Source organism: Rutilus rutilus (genome assembly GCF_951802725.1).
Source record: "Rutilus rutilus genome assembly, chromosome: 12".
NCBI lineage: Eukaryota > Metazoa > Chordata > Actinopteri > Cypriniformes > Leuciscidae > Rutilus > Rutilus rutilus.
In genome coordinates, this window is record NC_140217.1 from 20854797 (window position 1) to 20875535 (window position 20739).

General features: G+C 41.4%; 2 protein-coding genes across 4 annotated transcripts in view; one reads left to right on the forward strand and one right to left on the reverse strand.

Annotated features, from left to right (window-relative positions):
* stx8 (syntaxin 8) overlaps positions 1-20739 on the forward strand; it is a 614579-nt gene that overhangs the window by 58844 nt on the left and 534996 nt on the right. The gene's annotated exons all lie outside the window — the stretch shown is intronic.
* Positions 1-20739, reverse strand: part of septin9b (septin 9b) — an 83447-nt gene that overhangs the window by 15985 nt on the left and 46723 nt on the right. For 2 of the 3 annotated variants that reach the window (XM_084425808.1, XM_084425810.1), the window contains one exon: positions 8408-8581. In XM_084425808.1, coding sequence (XP_084281934.1) covers positions 8408-8581 — 174 coding nt within the window. Of the gene's footprint in view, positions 1-8407; positions 8582-9302; positions 9437-20739 lie in introns of those variants that run through there. The other variant, XM_084425809.1, reaches the window with a different exon arrangement.

Consider the following 20739-nt stretch of genomic DNA (forward strand, 5'->3'; position numbering starts at 1 on the left):
TAATGAACTATAAAATCCCTGAAAGTAACCTCCAACCATTAGATGTTTGCAAATGTTTGAATATGTTCAAGCTTAAAGGAGCTTATAAAAAGTGATTAGAGGATTATAGTTAGACAACAAACCTCAGAAGACACTCTGCAAACTGACAAAATCACTCATCAACAGCTTAAAGAACGCAGGGCATTAAAGAGAGAGAAACCCATGAACACGCCTTGAATATTTCTGTAAAGCCGCTAACTATCCATATATTCACTTACCAAAGTACTGGATTGAAACAAATATCAACGTGTTCATTCAGAGATACAAAAGCTTTTATCTCAGTTCTTAAGTCCTCAAAGCAAAAAAACAAACAGCACGATCACAAAAAAATCCTTCTAAGACTATGCAAGTGGCTACAGGTTCCATGCTTCAGAGTTTTACACATTGCCAAGAAAAACAAATAAAATCAGGGCTATATACTGCTGGAGGCAGGCAAGTCAACACATATTGTGGAGCGGTCCATACTGATGCACTTGGGTCTGTGAAAATGGCATATGTAGGAATAATATAGTTTGAATCTGGAACCAAGGTCATGATTAAGAGTCAGTTGGGGACATTCAGGGCATTCGTATTGGACCACTAGAGGTGAAATTGTTGGGTGGTGTTGCCTGCTGGTAAGTGAAGAAGATCTCGGCTAGTAACCAAAAGGTTGTAGATTCAAATGGATCTACCAGATTCCAAGCCATTTTGAATCCAAGATGTAATGGCAATGACTAGAAACCAGTGGTGTATTCTATGTGATACACGGGTATATGCCGTATACCCACTAGGAAAGGTCAAGCATTTCTGTAAACCCACTTAAAAAAGAATGAGAAAATGTATAATTTAATTATAAACAATGCTATATTGTATGTTGTTTAATAAAAAAATTTAAAAAACGCTGTCAGGTTATTGTATTGTAATGATTTATGACTGCTGTGTGCCTAATTATGATATAATGCTTTTTAATGAATGATGAATGATCATTTTTATAAATTAGATATGCACTAAATAAATTACAATTAAGTTTTTAGTGTAATCTTAAATGTAGTTTTATGCTCCCTGCATTGACGAACTGTTTGCAGCTAATAAATATATTTGCGCTTTTTTTTCCGCAGTAAAGCACATTCCACAAACAATGCAGTCCTACTGTGCCTTTACTAGCGATATAACACCAAGAATACTTATTCACAAGACCAACGAGCTAATAATACACAAGAAACTGATTAACGTAATCTGTAACTGACTGTCATAAAACTTTGAACTGCGGGAATTGAAGTCACTGCCATTACACGATAGGCTGAGGTGCCTCACGTGATCCAAGTTAGCCGTTGCACTTTCTCCAATTGTAAGAGATACAGACCCTCTCATCTCCCTATAATACAATCTCTGGTACAACAACAGTTGCTTGGCGGTCATTCTCGGCGCAAGTTTAATATTTTTATCGCTCACGTTTTCGCTCGTAACCTCACGAAACATGCTCCGATAGTGGAAAATGGCACATTCATTATTTACAGCAGATTCTCACTATTATGTTGAGTCCAACATAATTAATTGCGTCGATCACAAGATATTCCTCATGGAATTACAACACATAAAACTCCATAGGCGCCAACTAAAAACAAATGTAGCTTTCACGTGGCGTTTTTGCTCATAACTTTATGAAACATGCACAGATCGTAAAAAAATGGCACATCATTACTTACAATGGATGTTCTCGAGTGCAAAATCAACATTTAATCCATTGTGTCGATTACGAGATTCCTCACGGAGGATCAACGATTTAAAAAATGCCAATTAGGGGGGTGTCAAGGGCTAAACAAAAAGGCTACATTAGTTCCAAATGCTGTCACTTTTGATTACTTTGTGCTATCATCACAAAATTGTATCCAGATGCAGCTCACATGTAGGGAATATTCATTGTACCATTTCCTTCCTGAGTTATTGCAAGTCAAATAAGAAAGATATGTACAATCATTATAACAAATTATATATATATATATATATATCTTTCTTTTATTAGCAGTTTCTCAGCATGAGAATGTTAAAATGTAATGATGTAGATATGTAGACGCATACTGTATGCATTAGTGAGTGGTGAGTTATGACCTGCGTGAAGTTGTCCCCCACCCAACGCAAAACATCGGCAAAATAGGCTCAATCATTTGTGCTTCGTTTGTGCTATAAAAATGTTTGTTTGTGCTGCTTCGGTTTTTAGATATTACAAGAATATACCAGATTGGAGGGAAATTCACCCAGGTCAGTGTCAATCCACAGACGTTCTCCAAGCGTGTAACTGTGAGAAACTTTCCCTGCACAGAGCATTTATCCAGAGGTATCTGTCTTGAATGCAGAGGGACACTGTGACAGACTTTGGATGGGCCTGAGGCAGGGGGACTCCGGAAGTTTAAGGCCGCCTTCCACCACGGTCTGAAAATGAGCCATGCCAGAAGCCTGCAGTACAGCAACATAAGTACAAACAAATGGAATTTCCCTTGTGACTTGTTTGCTGAGACCACAATACTGTGAGGAGCACTGTTTTGTGAAGGAAACAAATGCACGTTTTGTCATTGACTTTTCAATGATAGTGGAGTAGTTTAACAGGCTGTTGATTATTTCCATTTTTCAACAGGTCCACTTTCAGTTTTTCCCCCCTCACAGATGAATCTGCATGGAGCCATTCAGGACAAGGAGAGAGGTATGAATTCCTCTTCCTCTTTTTTGGGTGGAACCGCTAAGCCTCTCCAGTTTTCAACAGCTTCTTCATCTGTTGGTTGGATGTTTGTGACAGTGTCAGACTTCCCAGAGCAGGAAGCATCCATTTCTGGCTTTCCATCTACACTGGAGGTTGTGGTGGGTAGTGGATTGACTCCTGTGTCGATCACTGTTGCAACAGCTGCATCCTCTTCACCTTTTTCCTCACCTTTTTGTTTTGCAGAACAAATTCGCATGTTGCCTTCAATGAAGGACAGATGTTGAGCAATTAATCGATCCACTCAAATAGGCAAGTTTTCATGCTAGAAAAGGCAGTGTTTGATGTTTTTGAACCTGCCTTAAACATTGGCTGAACTTGCGGTGATGTTGGTGCTTCGGAAATGAGAGATCATTACCCCTGTTCAGAGTGGTAAGTAATTTGCCAGCCAGATTATATTGGGAATAACCTCAGGGAGGAAGTGCATATTGTCATGATCACCATTAGTTACGGCAAGTGACCTGCTCTCCTCACATATGTCTGCTACCCACTGCCACAGGTCTGTCTGTGTTTGGTCACATGGATCCACTTCTTTCAGGTCCTCACCCTCTACATCTGGAATGATGACACTCTTCTGCAATTCGGGATTTCAGGTATTTATTGTGCCTTTCTGTTGTGAGGGGGCTCCAGAGCTGTCATTGCCCTCTGCTTCGCTGAGAGCCACAACAGTAATACTGTGTAGTAGCTCTCTTGCATCGTCCATGGATTGTGAAATGAGAAGCTGAGCCATTGACCTAGCAGAGAAATCTTTATCGTTATGTGTTTTTTTTTTTTCAAGCATCCCCACTGGCAGATCATCTTGATGCAGTGTGCAACATCAACCTGAACAAAACAAGATGGAACTGTTGCTGACTGTTTGCCGAGTAAGACACCACAACACTCATTGATGTAGGTCTTTAGATCAGGATGAGGAGTAAAAGCCTTGACCAAAGCTCAGAGCAAAGCCAGAGAAAAGTCACTCACAACCTCTTTTGGAGTTGGTGCACCTGCACGTATCCATTCTGTCAGCCAATGTGTTATTGCATTAACACCATGTCTCTCTGACAGCATTTGCACCACTAGGACACTTGAGCCATCATCCCCTGCCAGGACACCCTGATATAGGAATTTATGGCCAGACTTGCCATTGTGTCTCTGTAGTTTCCTCACCACTGAGCCAGTTGCATCAAAACTCACAGTGGGGTTAGTAGATGCCTTTGATAATGTCTTGTAGATATACATCTATGTTTGACTCCAATAGTGAAAGAAAAACTTGTCCAGTCCAATGTATTTAATGCTACCACTGTGAGGTGCACTGTATTTTAACATCTGCAGTGACACCTAATTCTAAATCATTTCTCTCTTGCTTTGCTTTGCGTAGGGTGGCCAAATTAGGCAGATGACTTGGCTCAGGATCTCCAAAAGCAACAAACCCTTTTGTTGACTCTGATGCCCTCCATACATGGGGTTCCATTCTACCCTTACACAGTTCTTTGAATATCTGCACATGCAAGTTACCAGACATTGCACGCTTGGAACAGCAGGGAGGGAGGAGGTTTTTAATTAAACACTTGATCACCATTGGGCTGTTCATTTCAGGCTCTTAGTGTAGAAGATGATACTCCTTGTAAAAAAATTAAAAGTACAATCAGGAGACCAGTGACTGAAGTAAAGATAATTGTTTATTGAACAAATTATGTGATGCTTACTCTTGACAGAAAGTCTTCGTCAATTCGACTCTAAAAGTGTGTTCACACCGAGGAGATTTGTGCAGTTCTCGTGCCCAGAACTGCTGAAGTTACTTAAAACTATGACTTGATGGCACACTGGCACAAATCCATTTTGCCCAGAGAGAAAGTGAGTGACAGAAAAAAAATGTCTGACACCAGATGAATATTGAGCTGCTGCATAATGTCTGAACGCCAATACGTTTTTACTACAAAAACATTGACAAAAAGTTGTTGGTCTATTAAAACATCTTGACTAGCATCTAACATTTTGGTAAGAGATTGAACAAATGCAAACCCAAAATAAAATGCTCATACATCGTACCGACTACACACAAAACAAGATAGACCTAACTTAGTAATATATATAGGCTAATATAGTAACCAGAATGACTGTTACTATTGATCTTTGTGACCAATTGAGTGATCTATTTGATTCAGTCAGTAGCCTATTGTATTCAGGACTAAATATCAACATTTATATTCCGTGTCTAATATTTTAAAAACCGAAGCAGCACAAACTAAACTTTTACCGGCACAAACCAGCACAAACAAACGAGACAATTTTGGGTGAATCTGAAGCAGGTCGGGGGGCTGAGTGACGTCATCGTCTATAATTCAGTGTCTAATATTTTAAACACCGAAGTATGAAGGTAATATGATGCCATAAAGAATCGCATGCGCAGGGTAAGATTTGTGAACGTGTACATAAGATTCCAAGCGTAAATTAAATTTGCATGCGCAAGAGAAGATTGTAAAGGTGTAAATCGCCTTTCAAGTGTAAGAAAAAACTATTTGCAGCATTTTACTGTTATTCGTAAGTGTAATTCATGTATTGTGAAACTGCAGCTTCATGCTAACGCAAAATAAATAGGATCTGTATTCTTCTGACTTCCATTTTTCCGCGCTTACACTTTTGGCACGGTTTTTGGGCACACATACGGCATAAAGAATTGCAGGCCTGTGAACAGTAATTTGCAAGCGAAAACAACAGAGTCAGGAACTGCAAAACAGATTAATTGCGTAAAATCAAACTTTGTGTAAAAAAATAAACTGTTGCAAATGTCTAAATGACTTGTGTGCATGGGGCAAAAAAGTTCCCGAAATAACCCTATTTGTACAGTTGCGTTTTTCTTTTACATGCGCTTCCAGTTTTGGCACGATTCTCTCACTCAGTTTTGCAAGCGAAGAGGGGGGCGGGTCCACCTTCTTCATGTAGCCAATCAAATGAGCTTCTCGCTGACTCTCAATTTACTCTTATCTGATTGGTTCAATAAACACGCCAGTCACCAGAACACATCTTTATCTTCATTTGGCTCAGAAACGTTCTTGTTGCCGAAATGGTACTTTTAATGCACACATAGGCCTACATGCTAAATAAATAAATAAATAAACAAATAAATCATGATTGCTTAATAGGCCGTGCACCATTAGGCTGACTATATGAGTCCATACTGAATTTACACCTTTACAAATCTTCTCTTGCGCATGCAAATTTAATTTACGCTTGGAATCTTATGTAAACTTTCACAAATCTTACCCTGCGCATGCAATTCTTTATGGCATCATATTACCTTCATACCGAAGCAGCACAAACAAAACTTTAACCGGCACAAACCAGCACAAACGAAGCACAAACGATTGAGACTATTTTGGGTGAATTTGGAGCATGTGGGGGGCTGAGTGACCTCAGAATGACCAATACATATTATTTTAATATCTAAGAAACCGAAGCAGCACAAAATAAACGTTTACCGGCACAAACCAGCACAAACAAAGCACAAACGATTGAGCCTATTTTGGGTTCATCTGGAGCAGGTCGGGGGGCTGAGTGAGGTCATAGTCTATAATTCGGTGTCTAATTTTTAAAACCAAAGCAGTACAAACGAAACATTTGCCGGCACAAACCAGCACAAACGATTGAGCCTATTTTGCAGACGTTTTGCATTGGGTGGGGGGCCAACTTCACGTAGGTTGAGTTATGGGGTGTTGCTCTGGTACACGTGAGTATGAGGCTGGTGGGGGGGGGGGGGGTCACAGTATACTCACTACAAAAAACTAAGCTACACCACTGCTAGAAACTAAGGGTGTGATCACACTTGGCAGGTCTGGTTTGATTAAAATGCAGTCTGGTGTGATTGCTCTGTTAGTGCGGTTCATTTGAGTAAGTGTGAATATATGAAGTGTGAAGAATAACTGTGAACGCAGCCATCCAAACCTTGGGGTGCACCAAACAAGCAGCCTAAGACCCCTGAAAAAAGTGGGCAGTTCGACTGAAATATGAACGCAACACAGACCAAAGACATCTGCACGAACCAAAAACAAGATGTGATGTGACGTCACAAAATGCAACCCTAAAAAGGACTGAATGTGTGTGACTAATAAACTTTAGAGACAGAGAAGTGTAGGAGTAATTGTGTATAGTACTCATTATATGTTATGGGTAATATGAAATTAAGTTTTGTTCAACAATTAATATTGAGCAGGGCTCTTTAGCTAATAGCTTGAAAATTCAAAATTCGGCCCATTAATCTTTTTTTATGGCTGACTGAATTAGCTGAAATAATGTAGGTCCATTAATAGAGCATTTTTCTTGTGTGCAAAACTCAAGCGAGTTCAAAAGTTCCCATGCATAGATTACATTCCATAACCAAATCAAAGTGATTTTTATTTTATTTTTGGACATAGCTATCCAAGGTTTCCAAACATGAATTACATAAAATACAGTTCATACCAGGCATTTCAAATATAGAAAGATGGAGAATATTTAAAACAAGTGTTTTTTTTTTTTTATACAAAAAAAACAAAAACAAAAACAAAAACATTTGAAATAGTAAATTACACAACAAGTATTTGACTTGTTAATCGAGGATGTGAAGTTATGCCTGCCACCAGCCAATTTATAACCAGGCCAAATTTTAACTGACTATCCCTTCATACATTTATTTTAATAAACAAATAATATTAAAGGGATAGTTCACCCCAAAATGAAAATGCTGTCATCATTTACTCACCCTCATGTTGTTCCAAACCTGTAGGATTTCCTTTCTTCTGCTGAGCACAAAAGAAGATATTGTAAAGAAGGTTGGTAATTAAACAGCTGCTGGTCCCCATTGACTTCCATAGTATTTTTTTTTTCCTACTATGGAAGTCAATGGGGTCCATCAGTCGTTTGGTTACCGACTTTCTTCAAAATATCTTCTTTTGTGTTCAGAAGAAGAAAGAAAGTCATACAGGTTTGGAACAACATGAGGGTGAGTAAATGAGGACAGCATTTTCATTTTTGGGTGAACTATCCCTTTAAGTATATGTTTTTCATGTTAACTTAAAATTCAAGTGTAACGTTTGACCCTCTTCAAATTTGTATTTGAAAAATGTAGCGCAGGGGTGTCCAAACTCGGTCCTGGAGGGCCACTGTCCTGCAGAGTTTAGCTCCAACTTGCCTCAACATACCTGACTGGAAGTTTCTAGTATGCCTAGAAAGACCTTGATTAGTTGGTTCTGGTGTGTTTAATTGGGGGTTCAACTCTGCAGGACAGAGGCCTTCCAGGAGCAGGACTGGACCCCCCTGATCTATCTCTATTTAAAGCTGCAGTCCACAACTTTTTTTTTTGTGCTCAAAATTTACATCATAAAAGAGTACATCATGAATTAATTTTCCAAACCGTGTTTTTGTCTTATCCTGAATCACTACGGTACACCTATAATAAGTGTTTATATTCAGACTATTTTAGACTGGTACAGGTGTGTAACTCCAGCTACAATGTTTTTACGCAAGACACATGCAGTTCTGTTTATTAACCATTAGAGCGCCAAAAGTTACGGACTGCAGCTTTAACCATTTGCATTTAGTGATACTGAATGTGTATTTTGTACATAACAACGAAAAGCATACATGCATTTGTGCTTGCACACTCACACCTGTACTTACCCACTACCATGATGTTAAACTCAAAGCCTTGTTTCATGGCTTTCCTCCTCATCTGTTCCAAGATGGCATCAATGCCCACATAGCCAAACTCACTGCTGGTGTTCTCACTCCGTGCCACAGGCGTCTTTCCTACGTCTGCCATATTGCCGTAAATACTTGTAATGACCTCTGGCCCTAATGAAATTATGAGAGACAGAAAGAAAGACAGAGACAGATAAGGTTAAGATTATTTTGCAACATTTTTGGCTTGAACATTTTTCATGTGCATGTGCAGAATAAAGTAGACCCTCTCAGAGCTATTAACGTTGGTTTGTCTGCGAGCTGCTATGACAAAACATTGCTATTAGAAGTGGCACAATGGCAGCTTGACGCAAGCATTACCACTGAAGCATTCAGAAGTTTAGTGGTCCACTAGATGTGGGTCAATTAAACCAAACAGCATTTTTCACTTTGTGTAAAAGTCACATTTAAATTCTGCAAATGTTCCTCATATTTTGAATGTAATAGTATGTAAAATGAAAAAAAAGTCTGATTCCTGGTTGCACTGAACATTGTGCAAAATATTTATGAGCAAACAAATATTATATTAATAAGTTTCTGAAAAGAGACCAGATCTCAGAACACATGGAAATAAAGTAGGCCAGAAAACCCACAACATCAGCTTAACAAGACACACATGTAAATATATACACTCATTATATAGCTACATCAATGTTTTGTGCACTCCAACATTTATTTTCTAAATTACCATTATATGACCAATGTTTTACAAAACCACTTTTATCAAGCTTTTAATTAATTCATCAAACCAGAGCAAACTAAATTCTTCTCAAATGATCAATTGATCATCAACTTAACTAAAAGATACCAAAAATGGTGATAACCACAAACTCACCCAGAAGACGAAAGGATAGTCTGCAAAGTTGTTGTATTTGATGATTCAGTAGCTTGAAAAATGTGTCTCTGACAGTGAACAAGTGACACACACTCAACATGTGAGAGTGGGAGGAGACATGATGGCTGCTTTTCCTTTTACAACGACTAAATGTGGCTTCCTCTTTTCATAGAGCGTCTAGACACTTGCACAAAAGCCAATATTTTTCACCAAGAAGAATATACCTAAAAAAAATACCCAAATATGCCAATGGTGATTTCATAAATAAATAACATTTAAATCAATAACACAAATATAGTATATCCGAATGATAATGCAAGGTGATATTACACAACAACAACAAAAAAAAAAGTATAGGCATGTACAAACATAACTTATGAAACTCACTATTGCTTCATCAGACGCCTGAGGTGGAAACTATGAAATCCTGATCTGTGACTTAACCAACACAGTGTATGCTGTAATTTACACATCTGTAAATATCACTAATTATGAAGTATAAGAGTAGAGTTCAATAAAACACCAAACTGAGAATGGCAACGGCTGTAGCCAAATAGCAGTTATTTTTTTTGCTTAGTTTTATTATCATTTTGAAGAACAATCTTTATCTCTGTTTTATATGTTTTATTATTTCACTACCATGTTTTGAGGTATGATTCATGTTTCTAAGAAGTCAAGTCAAAACTATTAGTCAAATGCAAAACTTGTTTTGCATGTGTTCCTCTGTGGCTTATGTATAGTAATAAAACGTTGAAAAAAATGTATTTCCTGTCAGTGAGTTACACACACTACTTCACAGAGTCTTTTATAAGAAAACAGAGAGTGACAGGCCTGAAAGTTTAACCTAAAACACTAGACAGTTATCGAACCACAAGCAGCCATGTTTTGTCCAGAGAATTTAACCTATGCTAAGTGTGAGACAGAATTAGCAAACTAAACATGCTGTGTGCTCATGTGCTTCTATGTCTTACTCATTATTCAAATTAGAAACATGTTATAGACAGTGGTCACCATAAGGTGACTGCTGGGGTCTCTCACAATATATACTTGATCTTATTTTTCACTTTTCCTTTTATAACAAATCCTGAATAATCATTCTACAAAACCTCTCACTGTAAATGTGTGATTTCATATCTAGATTAGGCCACCTGTTCAGGAAAAGCTTTTATAAGTCCCAATTTAGACTCATACACACACATGTTTTTCACAAATGAATGCAACTTAGAGGCATATTGGCATAACATAACAAGAGTCAAGAGCAGAATCAGGGAAACTACACCCCTCAGCCTCCACCTAAATTTCAGCCTCTGGCTCCAAACATTGTGTGATTAATGCAGTCTTTCAGATTGTGTGGAGATTTGGCAAAACTCCTAAAGCCAATTAAAATAAAATGATAGGTCTAGGTAAACCTAACCCATCAACAAGGTTCAGCATTGAGGCCTAGGACTTTCCATTCGCCTCAGGGAAGCCTCATGGTTTACTGTGACCTATATTTTTCATATGTTAACCCAATAGTCAATCACATGTGAAATCCACACTTCAAACTTGAGTGAACCACAGTTTTTTAATGCCAAAGTGGAATGTTATCCATAAGTTTAGCCTGTAGTTTTGAGAAGACAGAGGGAAAATGTACCAACTGCATGTTCAGAGTATGCCAAATAGTTATTATTGTATTTAAGGCAGGATTTTTGCTGACTTGATTTTTGCTGGATTGTTGAGTGATCACAACATGTGGTCATGTTAATTATGGTTTAATACACAGACCAACCATAATTTGTGCCATTGATTACATGACTACGCTGCCCTGGGAGTAGGTGATGCCAGCACCTGTTGTTTGCCATCTGCTAAGAAACAAAATGAGGCATGAATAGGAAAGGGGGCAGTGACACAGGCACACAAACTATGATTTAAAATATACTGTAAATAAATCTCAATTAGTTCCTCTTTTGGTTAGCCTAATTTGAAATGTGAAGTGCTAAATTCCATATCACCGCCAAAAACAATGGATTATCTAAAGCAGTGGTTCTCTAACTGTCCAGGCACTTTAGCAACATACTGTACACAATGCCATAATAAACATCAATATTACTGTATTTCAGACAAATGATGCTACTATAAGATGCTGTCTCATCAGTCCTTATAAACCCTTTGCAGATCTGCGAAAGAGCCTTTTCAGAATCTAAACACAAACCATACAAGATTGTAAGATTTAGAATTTAATCTAATTAAAACAAATCACCTAGAAAAAAAGAAAAGAAAATACTTTTTTTTTTTTTTTTTTTTTTTTACCTAAGACTCATCAAATCTCATCAAATGAAGGCTCAGTAAGCATGAAATAGTGTATGTGGATTGTAACTCCACAGAAAGATCAAATAATGCACTAAAACACAAAAAGTGGCCTCTTAAAAGGTATATAATTTTGTAGATGTTACAAAAACGTTCTCCTTTCCTAGCTTAATATGCAGAGAAATTGAATAAACATTTTGTAGGTTGGTTGCTATTCAAAAATAAATTAACCAAATTACAAAAAGGAATTAGCATATGAAAAATCTTAATTACTTCTTAAGAAATTGATTTACCAGCCAACAAAAAACTTAAGGTGCTGCATGTAATTTTTTGACTGTACTAAAGCATAAAACGTAATCGGTTACCTAATGTAACCTCTGTTCTCTCTAAAAGAGGGAACGAGTATTGCGTAAGTTGCTAACGCTACGGGTAAAGTCATCTTTTCTCGAGATATGAAGCCAAAAAAATATCCTTAATTTTTATAATCTTGTCAACGCAGTGCAGCAGCAGGCAGACCTAGAGCAGGCTATCTAGCGTGCTCATTGGCTGACCTGCGGCAACAGCAGCAGCCTACCACTGAGCCTGGCGTGACGTCGCGCCCTCACGCATCACAGCCCGTCAGAAGGGGCGTGGTTTAGCGTATATAAGGAAGGCTCGGAGGCTGGTTCGCTGGTTTTCGTCAATGAAGCGAATGAGCTCGCGGCGCGAGCACGGCGGGTTACGCAATACTCGTTCCCTCTTCTAGAGAGAACAGAGGTTACATTAGGCAACCGATTACGTTCTCTTACGAGAGGTTCTCTCGTATTGCGTAAGTTGCTTACACTACGGGAACACCCTTGTCAACGCCGTGCGCGCCCAGCATCCACTGAATGAGTCCCAGGGAAAGCCCGTGGAACACAATGAGTGGTAGCCGGGTGGCCAACAGAATGGCTAGCGCATGTACATAAGCACACAGTAGGGAGTGCAGAGCGGCCCAGCCGGTCTGTACTGAAACTGACACAACCCTTTATAGTGCAGCTCAACCAGGAGAGCTAAATCGGACAGCAGTAGTCTACGCACGAGATTGTGGGCCGGGCATACGCACGACTTAGACTGATAAAAGTTTAGCCTGCAGGGTGGGGACTTCCAGGTTGTAACAAATGTAGAGGGGGAGGCCCAGCCCGCTGCCGTACAAATGTCATGAATGGAAATCCCTCTGGACCAAGCCCACGACGAGGCCATGCCTCTGGAGTGAGCTCTGATGCCCAAGGGGCAATGCAGGTTTTTGGACGCATTAGCAGCTGCAATAGCGTCCACTATCCATCTGGACAGACTGTGTTTCGAGGCGGCGAGATCACTTTGGGGACGTAACCGTGCCTCGGTTTGAGAATGACTTTTGAGTCATTAGGTCCGAACTCGAGGCACGCGGCGTTAACTGATAACGTGTGTAGGTCACCCACACGTTTGACTGACGACAGAGCTATCAGAAAAACGGTTTTGAGCGTGAGGTATTTGAAATCCACAGTTTCTATAGGTTCAAAGGGATGCGCTTTCAAGGCCCCCAGGACCAGGGAAAGATCCCAAATAGGAACCGACGGGGGCCGCGGGGGATTCATCCTCCTGGCTCCTCTAAGGAAGCGGATGATGAACTCGTTCCTTCCTAATGCGCGGCCATGCGCCGAGTCGGCGAACGCTGAAATGGCCGCAGCATACACTTTGAGCGTGGAGGGGGACCTGCCCATGTCCAGCAGCTCTTGAAGGAAGCAAAGCACCCGCGAGACCCCACACGTTTGTGGGTCCAAATCTTTGACGGTGCACCACTTATTAAACACAGACCATTTAGACGCGTAGAGCCGTCTCGTAGAGGGAGCTCTAGACTGTGTGATCGTGTTCACAACCCCTTTTGGCAGGTCAACGGGTATTCGTTGAGTATCCATGCATGCCGAGACCAGCGCTCTGGATGAGGATGCCAGATCGAGCCGCGGGCTTGAGAGAGGAGGTCTCTTCTCACCGGGATCGGCCATGGGGCTGTGTCTGCCAGCCGCATTAACTCCGGGAACCACGTTTGATTCTCCCAGTGCGGGGCTATGAGGAGCACCGAGTGGCGCGTTTCCCTGATTCTCCCGATGACTTGTGGCAACAGTGAGACGGGGGGGAAAGCGTACAGCGGGCCGCTGGGCCAGGCTTGGGCCAGGCTTGGGCCAGCGCATCCTCGCTCTTTGGAAAGAACCTTGGGCAGTGAGCGTTGTCTTTTGACGCAAAGAGGTCGACTTTCGCTTTGCCGAAAAGGCGCCATAGTAACTGGACTGTCTGGGGATGCAAAGACCATTCCCCCGGGGGAAAATTGCCTCTGGACAGTCTGTCTGGACCATCGTTCAGGTGACCGGGCACGTGCGCGGCTCTCAGCGAGCGCAGTGGGTGCTGAGCCCAAACGAGGAGGCATTCCGCCAGGGCGCAGAGAATTTTGGATCTGACACCGCCCTGATGGTTCACGTAGGACACCACTGACGTATTGTCCATGCGGACTAGTACATGGTGATCCCGCAGGTATGGGAGGAAGTGCTTCAGCGCATTCTCGACCAGCAGCATCTCTAGACAGTTTATGTGAAGGCGTTTCTCCCGGTCTGACCAGAGGCCATAGACCGGTCTGCCCTCAAAGAGAGCCCCCCAACCTAGGTCTGTCGAGACCACTTTCCGGTGCGAGACAACTCCCATTGCCACTCCCATGTGGTACCATTCGGCCGCCAGCCAGGGCTGCAGGGCTGAAACGCAGCCCTGATTCACACCGATTCACGAGCCGCCGGCAGTCCAGGCTCGGTGAGGCACTCGCGCTATCAGCCAGCGTTGTAGCGGGCGCATGCGCAGTAAACCCAGCTGGAGCACAGCTGCAGCTGAGGCCATGTGGCCCAACATTTTCTGAGACGTTCTCAGTGGGACCCGACTGCCCGTCTGGAAAGCGCCGCGCTGCGTTGACTGTCTGGCCGTCATAGCCACCGAATCCAGTTCTATTCCCAGAAAGAAATTGACTGACGGGGCAGTAATGAGCTCTTGGTCCAGTTGACCGAGAGACCCAGGCTTTCCAGATGGCTGAGAAGCGCTGTTCTGTGAGACATAAGCTCTGTCCCTGACTGCGCTAGTATCAGCCAGTCGTCCAGATAGTTCAAGATCCGCATACCCTGTCTTCTCAGGGGAGCGAGGGCCACGTCCATGCACTTCGTGAATGTACGGGGTGCTAAAGACAGGCCGAACGGCAGGACGGTGTATTGATATACCTGACCGTCGAAGGTGAATCTCAAGAATGGCCTGTGACGGGGTAAAATCTGAATCTGAAAATATGCATCTTTCAGATCGAGAGAAATAAACCAGTCCCTCGGGCGAAATTGCGCGAGGATTTGTCTGGTTGTGATCATTTTGAACGGTCGTCTCTTGAGAGCTTTGTTCAAATATCTCAGATCTAAGATAGGTCTGAGAGCTCCGTCCTTCTTGGGCACGAGGAAATAACGGCTGTAAAAGCCCGTCTCGCTCAGAGAAGGGTGCACCTGTTCTATAGCACAGCAGCTTTGCTATTCCTGCTTGAAGTAGGTGAGCTACTTCTGTATTCACTCTCGTCTCGGTCCGTGCTCAAAGCGCGGGAGGACGGCGAGCGAATTGTAGCGGATAGCCCTGCTTTATAGTATTCAGCACCCATTCTGACACGCCCGGGATCGCTTACCATGCTTTCGCACGCATAGCTAGGGGTCGAATGGTCTCTGGGTTCAGATCGCCGCACTGCGCGGGATGGGGAACCTGTATCAGAGGAGATGGGGCGGCGCACGCGCCGCCGGTGCTCGAATACGGAGGCTCGCTGATAGCGGTGACTGGCTGGGCAGCACTTAATGGCTCGGTTGCTGTGGACGGAGAACATTTTGTGGCGAGAAACCCGTGATGCGAAAGCAGCGTCGGGGGTAGCGTGTTTATTGGTAAGTGCGCACGCTCGTGAGCGGGCACAGGGCTTACGTTCGCAACACGGCCAGTGTTTGGGAGTTTTAGAGGATCTGAACCCCGGGACAACCGTGTGACAGAGCGGGCAGTGGGTAGGTGTGGGCACGGGATCGTGGGCACATTTCCTACACTTAACACTCGAGCGGCGCGTGCCCGCTTTATGAGAGTGAGCTCTGTGAGAGACACCAGGGAGATCGTGCTTGTATGTAGGAGTGAACACTGGGACGTGGGCACATTTTCTACACTCATAACACCACATTATACTCTTTCGAGATTTCTCTGCCTATGAGATTTCTCTGGGGTGCCGTAAAAACGGTGTTTGGGTGCAGGCGAGCGAGTTTGTACAACGCGCTCGTTGGCTACAAAATACACATCTGCAGTCGCCTTTTTTTGAGGGGGACTGACAGAGCGAAATGCCTTGAAGACTCATATGTTTAGACGCTCATAATACTCGAGCACCATCATGCTAGCGGGAGGGTGCGAGAGGTGGGTTCGCTTTCTGTATGTAAGAAAGCTGGCCGCGAGCTCGGAGAAGGAAACAGCATAATTGTATCTGCCGCCCGATCCGGGATTCGAACACGGGTCTCTGACGCGAAAGTTTTGCGGATGTGCTGTTAAGTGGACAAACTCACTTTTTGAGGACTTGTAAAACTGAAGATTAATAATTCCCTAAAATCGCCAAATGTTTTAAAATGTTGACTATATTCCATTGTTCTTATTACTGTATAGATTTCATACTCCATTGCTATGGAAATAAGCCTGTTGTTCAAATGAACCTGATTATGCCCTCGGGCGCTTGAGTAAATAAATAAATTAAATATGTGGTAGCCGTTGTGTGCAGTAAACTTTCTTTTAACAAGCCTGTTGTAGGCTACTGATGTGATGACCAATGATAGTTTTAGAGCTAGTAAGCCTATTTAGAGGTGCAGATTAATTCAGGTAGGACTCTGTGTAGACATATTTTATTATGTGTATTATGAGGTGGTCCGCGAAAATTCTTGATTACAAATAGTGGTCCACACACACAAAAAGTTTGAAAACCCCTGCGCTAAACCACGCCCCTTCTGACGGGCTGTGACGCGTGACGTCACGCCAGGCTCAGTGGTAGGCTGCTGCAGTTGCCGCAGGGCAGCCAATGAGCACACTAGATAGCCTGCTCTAGGTCTGCCTGCTGCTGCACTGCGTTGACAAGATTATAAAAATTAAGGATAATTTTTTGGCTTCATATCTCGAGAAAATATGACTTTACCCGTAGCGTAAGCAACTTACGCAATACGAGAGAACCTCTCGTAAGAGAACTACCATATGGTGTCTGTATATATTTAGGAAATGTGCTAAGTTCACATACTTGTTTCTCTAAAAAACAATACTTCAGCCAGTTATTCTACTTTGAAATGTGCATTCCGTTCCGTGTCGGAATGTCTGTTTTTGTTTTGGTCGGAGTTTCAGCCCACTGCCAATTTACCCAATAGTATTTTTGATTTATCCGTATTATTCGACGGATTTTGGTTCTATCACACTGCCAGTGATTTTCCGGAATCTGTGAGTGTGTTCACACACATCCCGTAAAGATCCCGTAAAGACAAGTGATGTCAGGATGTGATGTGTAATGTAAACGTCGAACGATCTCAGCTTCAGCGCATTGGTCTTGGCTTTTGTTCACACAAAAACAAAAGTGAAAAGTGTTTTGTTTGTTTTGTTCCAGGACTGATCACGGCAATGTTACTAGGTCCCCATCCCGGCATCAATCCCGGCATCAATCCCTGGACGTGTTTGCGTTCACACAGAAGGCACTCTAGCAAATTTTACGTCAATTTCCCAGGATCAACACGCTGTGTGAAAGGGGCTTAACTGGGTCAGAGATCACAGATTCCATCCAACCTAAAAAGCCTAGGCCATTCATCTAAAAATCTATATTAACGGGAGCATATTAAAACAAGAATAAATCAACTCATCAATTTACAGTGTGTAAGTGTGCTCGCTCGTTGCGTGTCCTCAATCTGGCAACCCGCGTAAGTGTCGAGTCTTGAGGAGAAGGGGGCGGGAGAAACAACTCTCTCCAATATTTTGAATTTGGACTGCAGTACCCATTTCAACCGCTGTCAATATTATATACTGCACCTTTAAATCATCAAATCTGTATGGACCTGAATAAACATGCCCGTTTATGGGATTTATACTGTATACTGTATATGGCATAGCAAAAGAGAGACATGCAAAAAAAAGCTTTGTTTCTTATAGGTCACAAATTGCGGGACAAAAACCTACACCATAACATATTTAAAGCCAAGAATAATATGGTGATGACACAGATTTGACACAGACCCTGTATGCCACATGCAACATAAGAGCTCTAGGCATGATCACCCCACTCTGTGGACTCCAATACACAAGACCATAATCTCAGTCAGTCAATCTCAATCTTCACAGCTCTTAAACCATAAACTCTCTTTACAGAAAACAATACAAGTCAGTTTCGAAAAGATGTAGCTTCAGTGGCAGTTATCCTGTCTCTCATGCAAAGTTTGTGGCCTATATTTTTCACTAGCATGTGTCAGTGTTCTAACAAACAGGAAATAGGGTCTACCGCTAAAGTGTGTCCATGCACACTCATGCAAGCAAATTTGCATGCACATTCTGCTTTTGCTAAATGTCACATTTATGTTTCTCATGTAATGTCTTGTTATAGAATTGATCAGATTGCCTTTTATTTTATGTCACTTCTTTATGAAGCTGTTCAAATAGAAATTTTGAATAGTTTGTCAGTTGGAACATTTAATATTGTATTTTGCAGTTTGGTCAAAGACCACAGTATGTACATGCATCAGGTACATCTAGAAGTATGACCGGGTTTGTCCTCTCTGAAAATTACAACATTTAGAACCACACAATCCCCAACTATAGCTCAGAACTCCACAGATCTCATGTTTCCATTGAGTTCTCCAAGACATGTAAAACCACAGAGAACTCTCTCACTCTCAGTCGAAAATCTGACATGGTTGATTTCCTGTTTTCACTTTAAGAATGCAAGAGTTTGTGTGTCCCCCTTCTGAAGCTGATCCAACCCTGTACAGAAACCATATAGCCACAGAAAAACAAGACAAACACTGAAACAAGGCCATCTAACAATTCATTCCTCACAAACGACATACAATTTAATTCCGTCTTCATTCTGACCCAGAACAGTTGGGAATTTGCCCGTGTTTAGAGTATATTGGCCCCTGTGACTGGACTTTGGTCTGGCAACAGACATTCAAAAGTCAGTTGAATGAAAAGCATTTGTACAACTAACAATTAGTGTCAACAGCCAATGAAGCCTAGTAGACCTGACAGTTGCCCTAAATGTGTATTTAAACGTGTCTCGGTTATGCTAGGCTAAGAATGTAAATGCTGCTAAGGCTGTTCTTACTGAAAAGAGAAAGAATGACACAATAAAGGAGGAAGGAAATTATACCACCTTATTTTGATACCACACTGAAGACATTTCAGGAAACTCCCAAACCAGCAAACAAATATATCATGGTTCAGAGATATTATGTGAATGCAAAAATAACCATCCATAATACATGCAAGGAAAGTCAGGCAGAACTAATGCTGAATTATCTATTGCACATTTTAAACACAAGTTCCCACAGATGTGGTCCGATGGGAAAAATTCCTCATGGCAGAAGAATGATCTTTTCGAGTTCATACATTTTGATTGCAAATCCTAAATTTGTGACACTCAGTCCACTCTGAATAACTGTATGAAACTATGCGGTGTGTATAGCTAGATCTAGACAACCAGTAGGAAAGCACAAGAGGCCATTTCCACAGATCCAGGATGAAGTTGAAGGAGGAAGCGGTAATAAAGTTTTATGTCTCTCTTTGACTGAAGCAGATATATGGAGCCTTGAGTTACATGGAGCATTTCTAGAAACTTTCGTGTAAAAAGCACCAGCTGGAAGACACGGATGATCTTCACATGCTTCATGTGTTCACCAGATGCATCAGACAAAAGAGTGAAACATTGACCTCAAGTCTCATTAGAACAGACAATCACATTACAAGGAACAAAATCTAGTGAACTATCACAATTTATGTAAAACTTTGTGTGTGTTTATAATGAACTGGAGAGCTCTGAGAATAATTGGACAGAAGCCCTTCAAGTCATGTTCTATACACTAAATTGGCAATTAGGTTGATATACTTCACCATAGTAGATCTATTCAGTATTCCAGAATGGAACAATTCCAAATGCTGACAATACAATATGGGATGGTGATAGCACAAAAGATGACTTAACAGTGCATTAAATATAAAGAAAAGTAAGCATGAAATTTCTGGGAAACCTGCCATTTTTGTAGGTATTATATGGTGGGTTTGGGCTAGCATTTTATATAATAATGGTATTTGTTGAACAAAGAAGTTAACTTTGAATTTTAAAATTCAGTTGTTGTTTTTCCTCTTTGTTGACTGGCATAATGGGATGAATGGTTAGGGGCTTGGGGGAGGCATTTATTGCTAATAATATTTTGCTGCTTTTGTTGTAAATTGATTAAATTAATTTTTAAAAATGATGTGTATAATGTTCCACCAATCCTTGTGGAATTCTAAATAAGCCCAAGCCTATCTAATAATCTTTTGGAAACAGAATGTTTCTTTCAAGGGCACCTGAAACAACCAGAAGTGTACTGTAATCCAATTTATATTTGTGACAGCATGCATCAAACACTATAAAGCTGCCAATGCACAACCATGTCAGACCCCGGATGAGATACTCCACAGAACAAACCAAGAGCTAGGCAATAGGCATGTATTTAGGACATTCTCTTTTCCATCTGTTTTGAGCTGTGTACAGCTAGTTTACCTCAAAACTCCTGTTAAAAGCCAGATGAATATGTAAACTACTCAGTGTTGATCTGTAGACTGAACTCTGGTGCTCAGCATGAAGAATGCTACTGGAGGCCTCATCTTTCATTCTGCTCGTCCCTTGAGAATTCAACCTTTGCCATTACATGCCACAAGCAGATGGTGACGAAGGGTGTTAAAATATAGTTTTTTACAGAGAATCTTCTAGTAAGGAAAAATAAGCCAGTGTGAGTGCTGTAGGCAAGCAAAATTGCAGAGAACCAAAAGAGCCATGTGAAAAATGATTACAATCACAAATGATGATTTGATGATCACAAATAGCTAAATGGCATTTTTATTC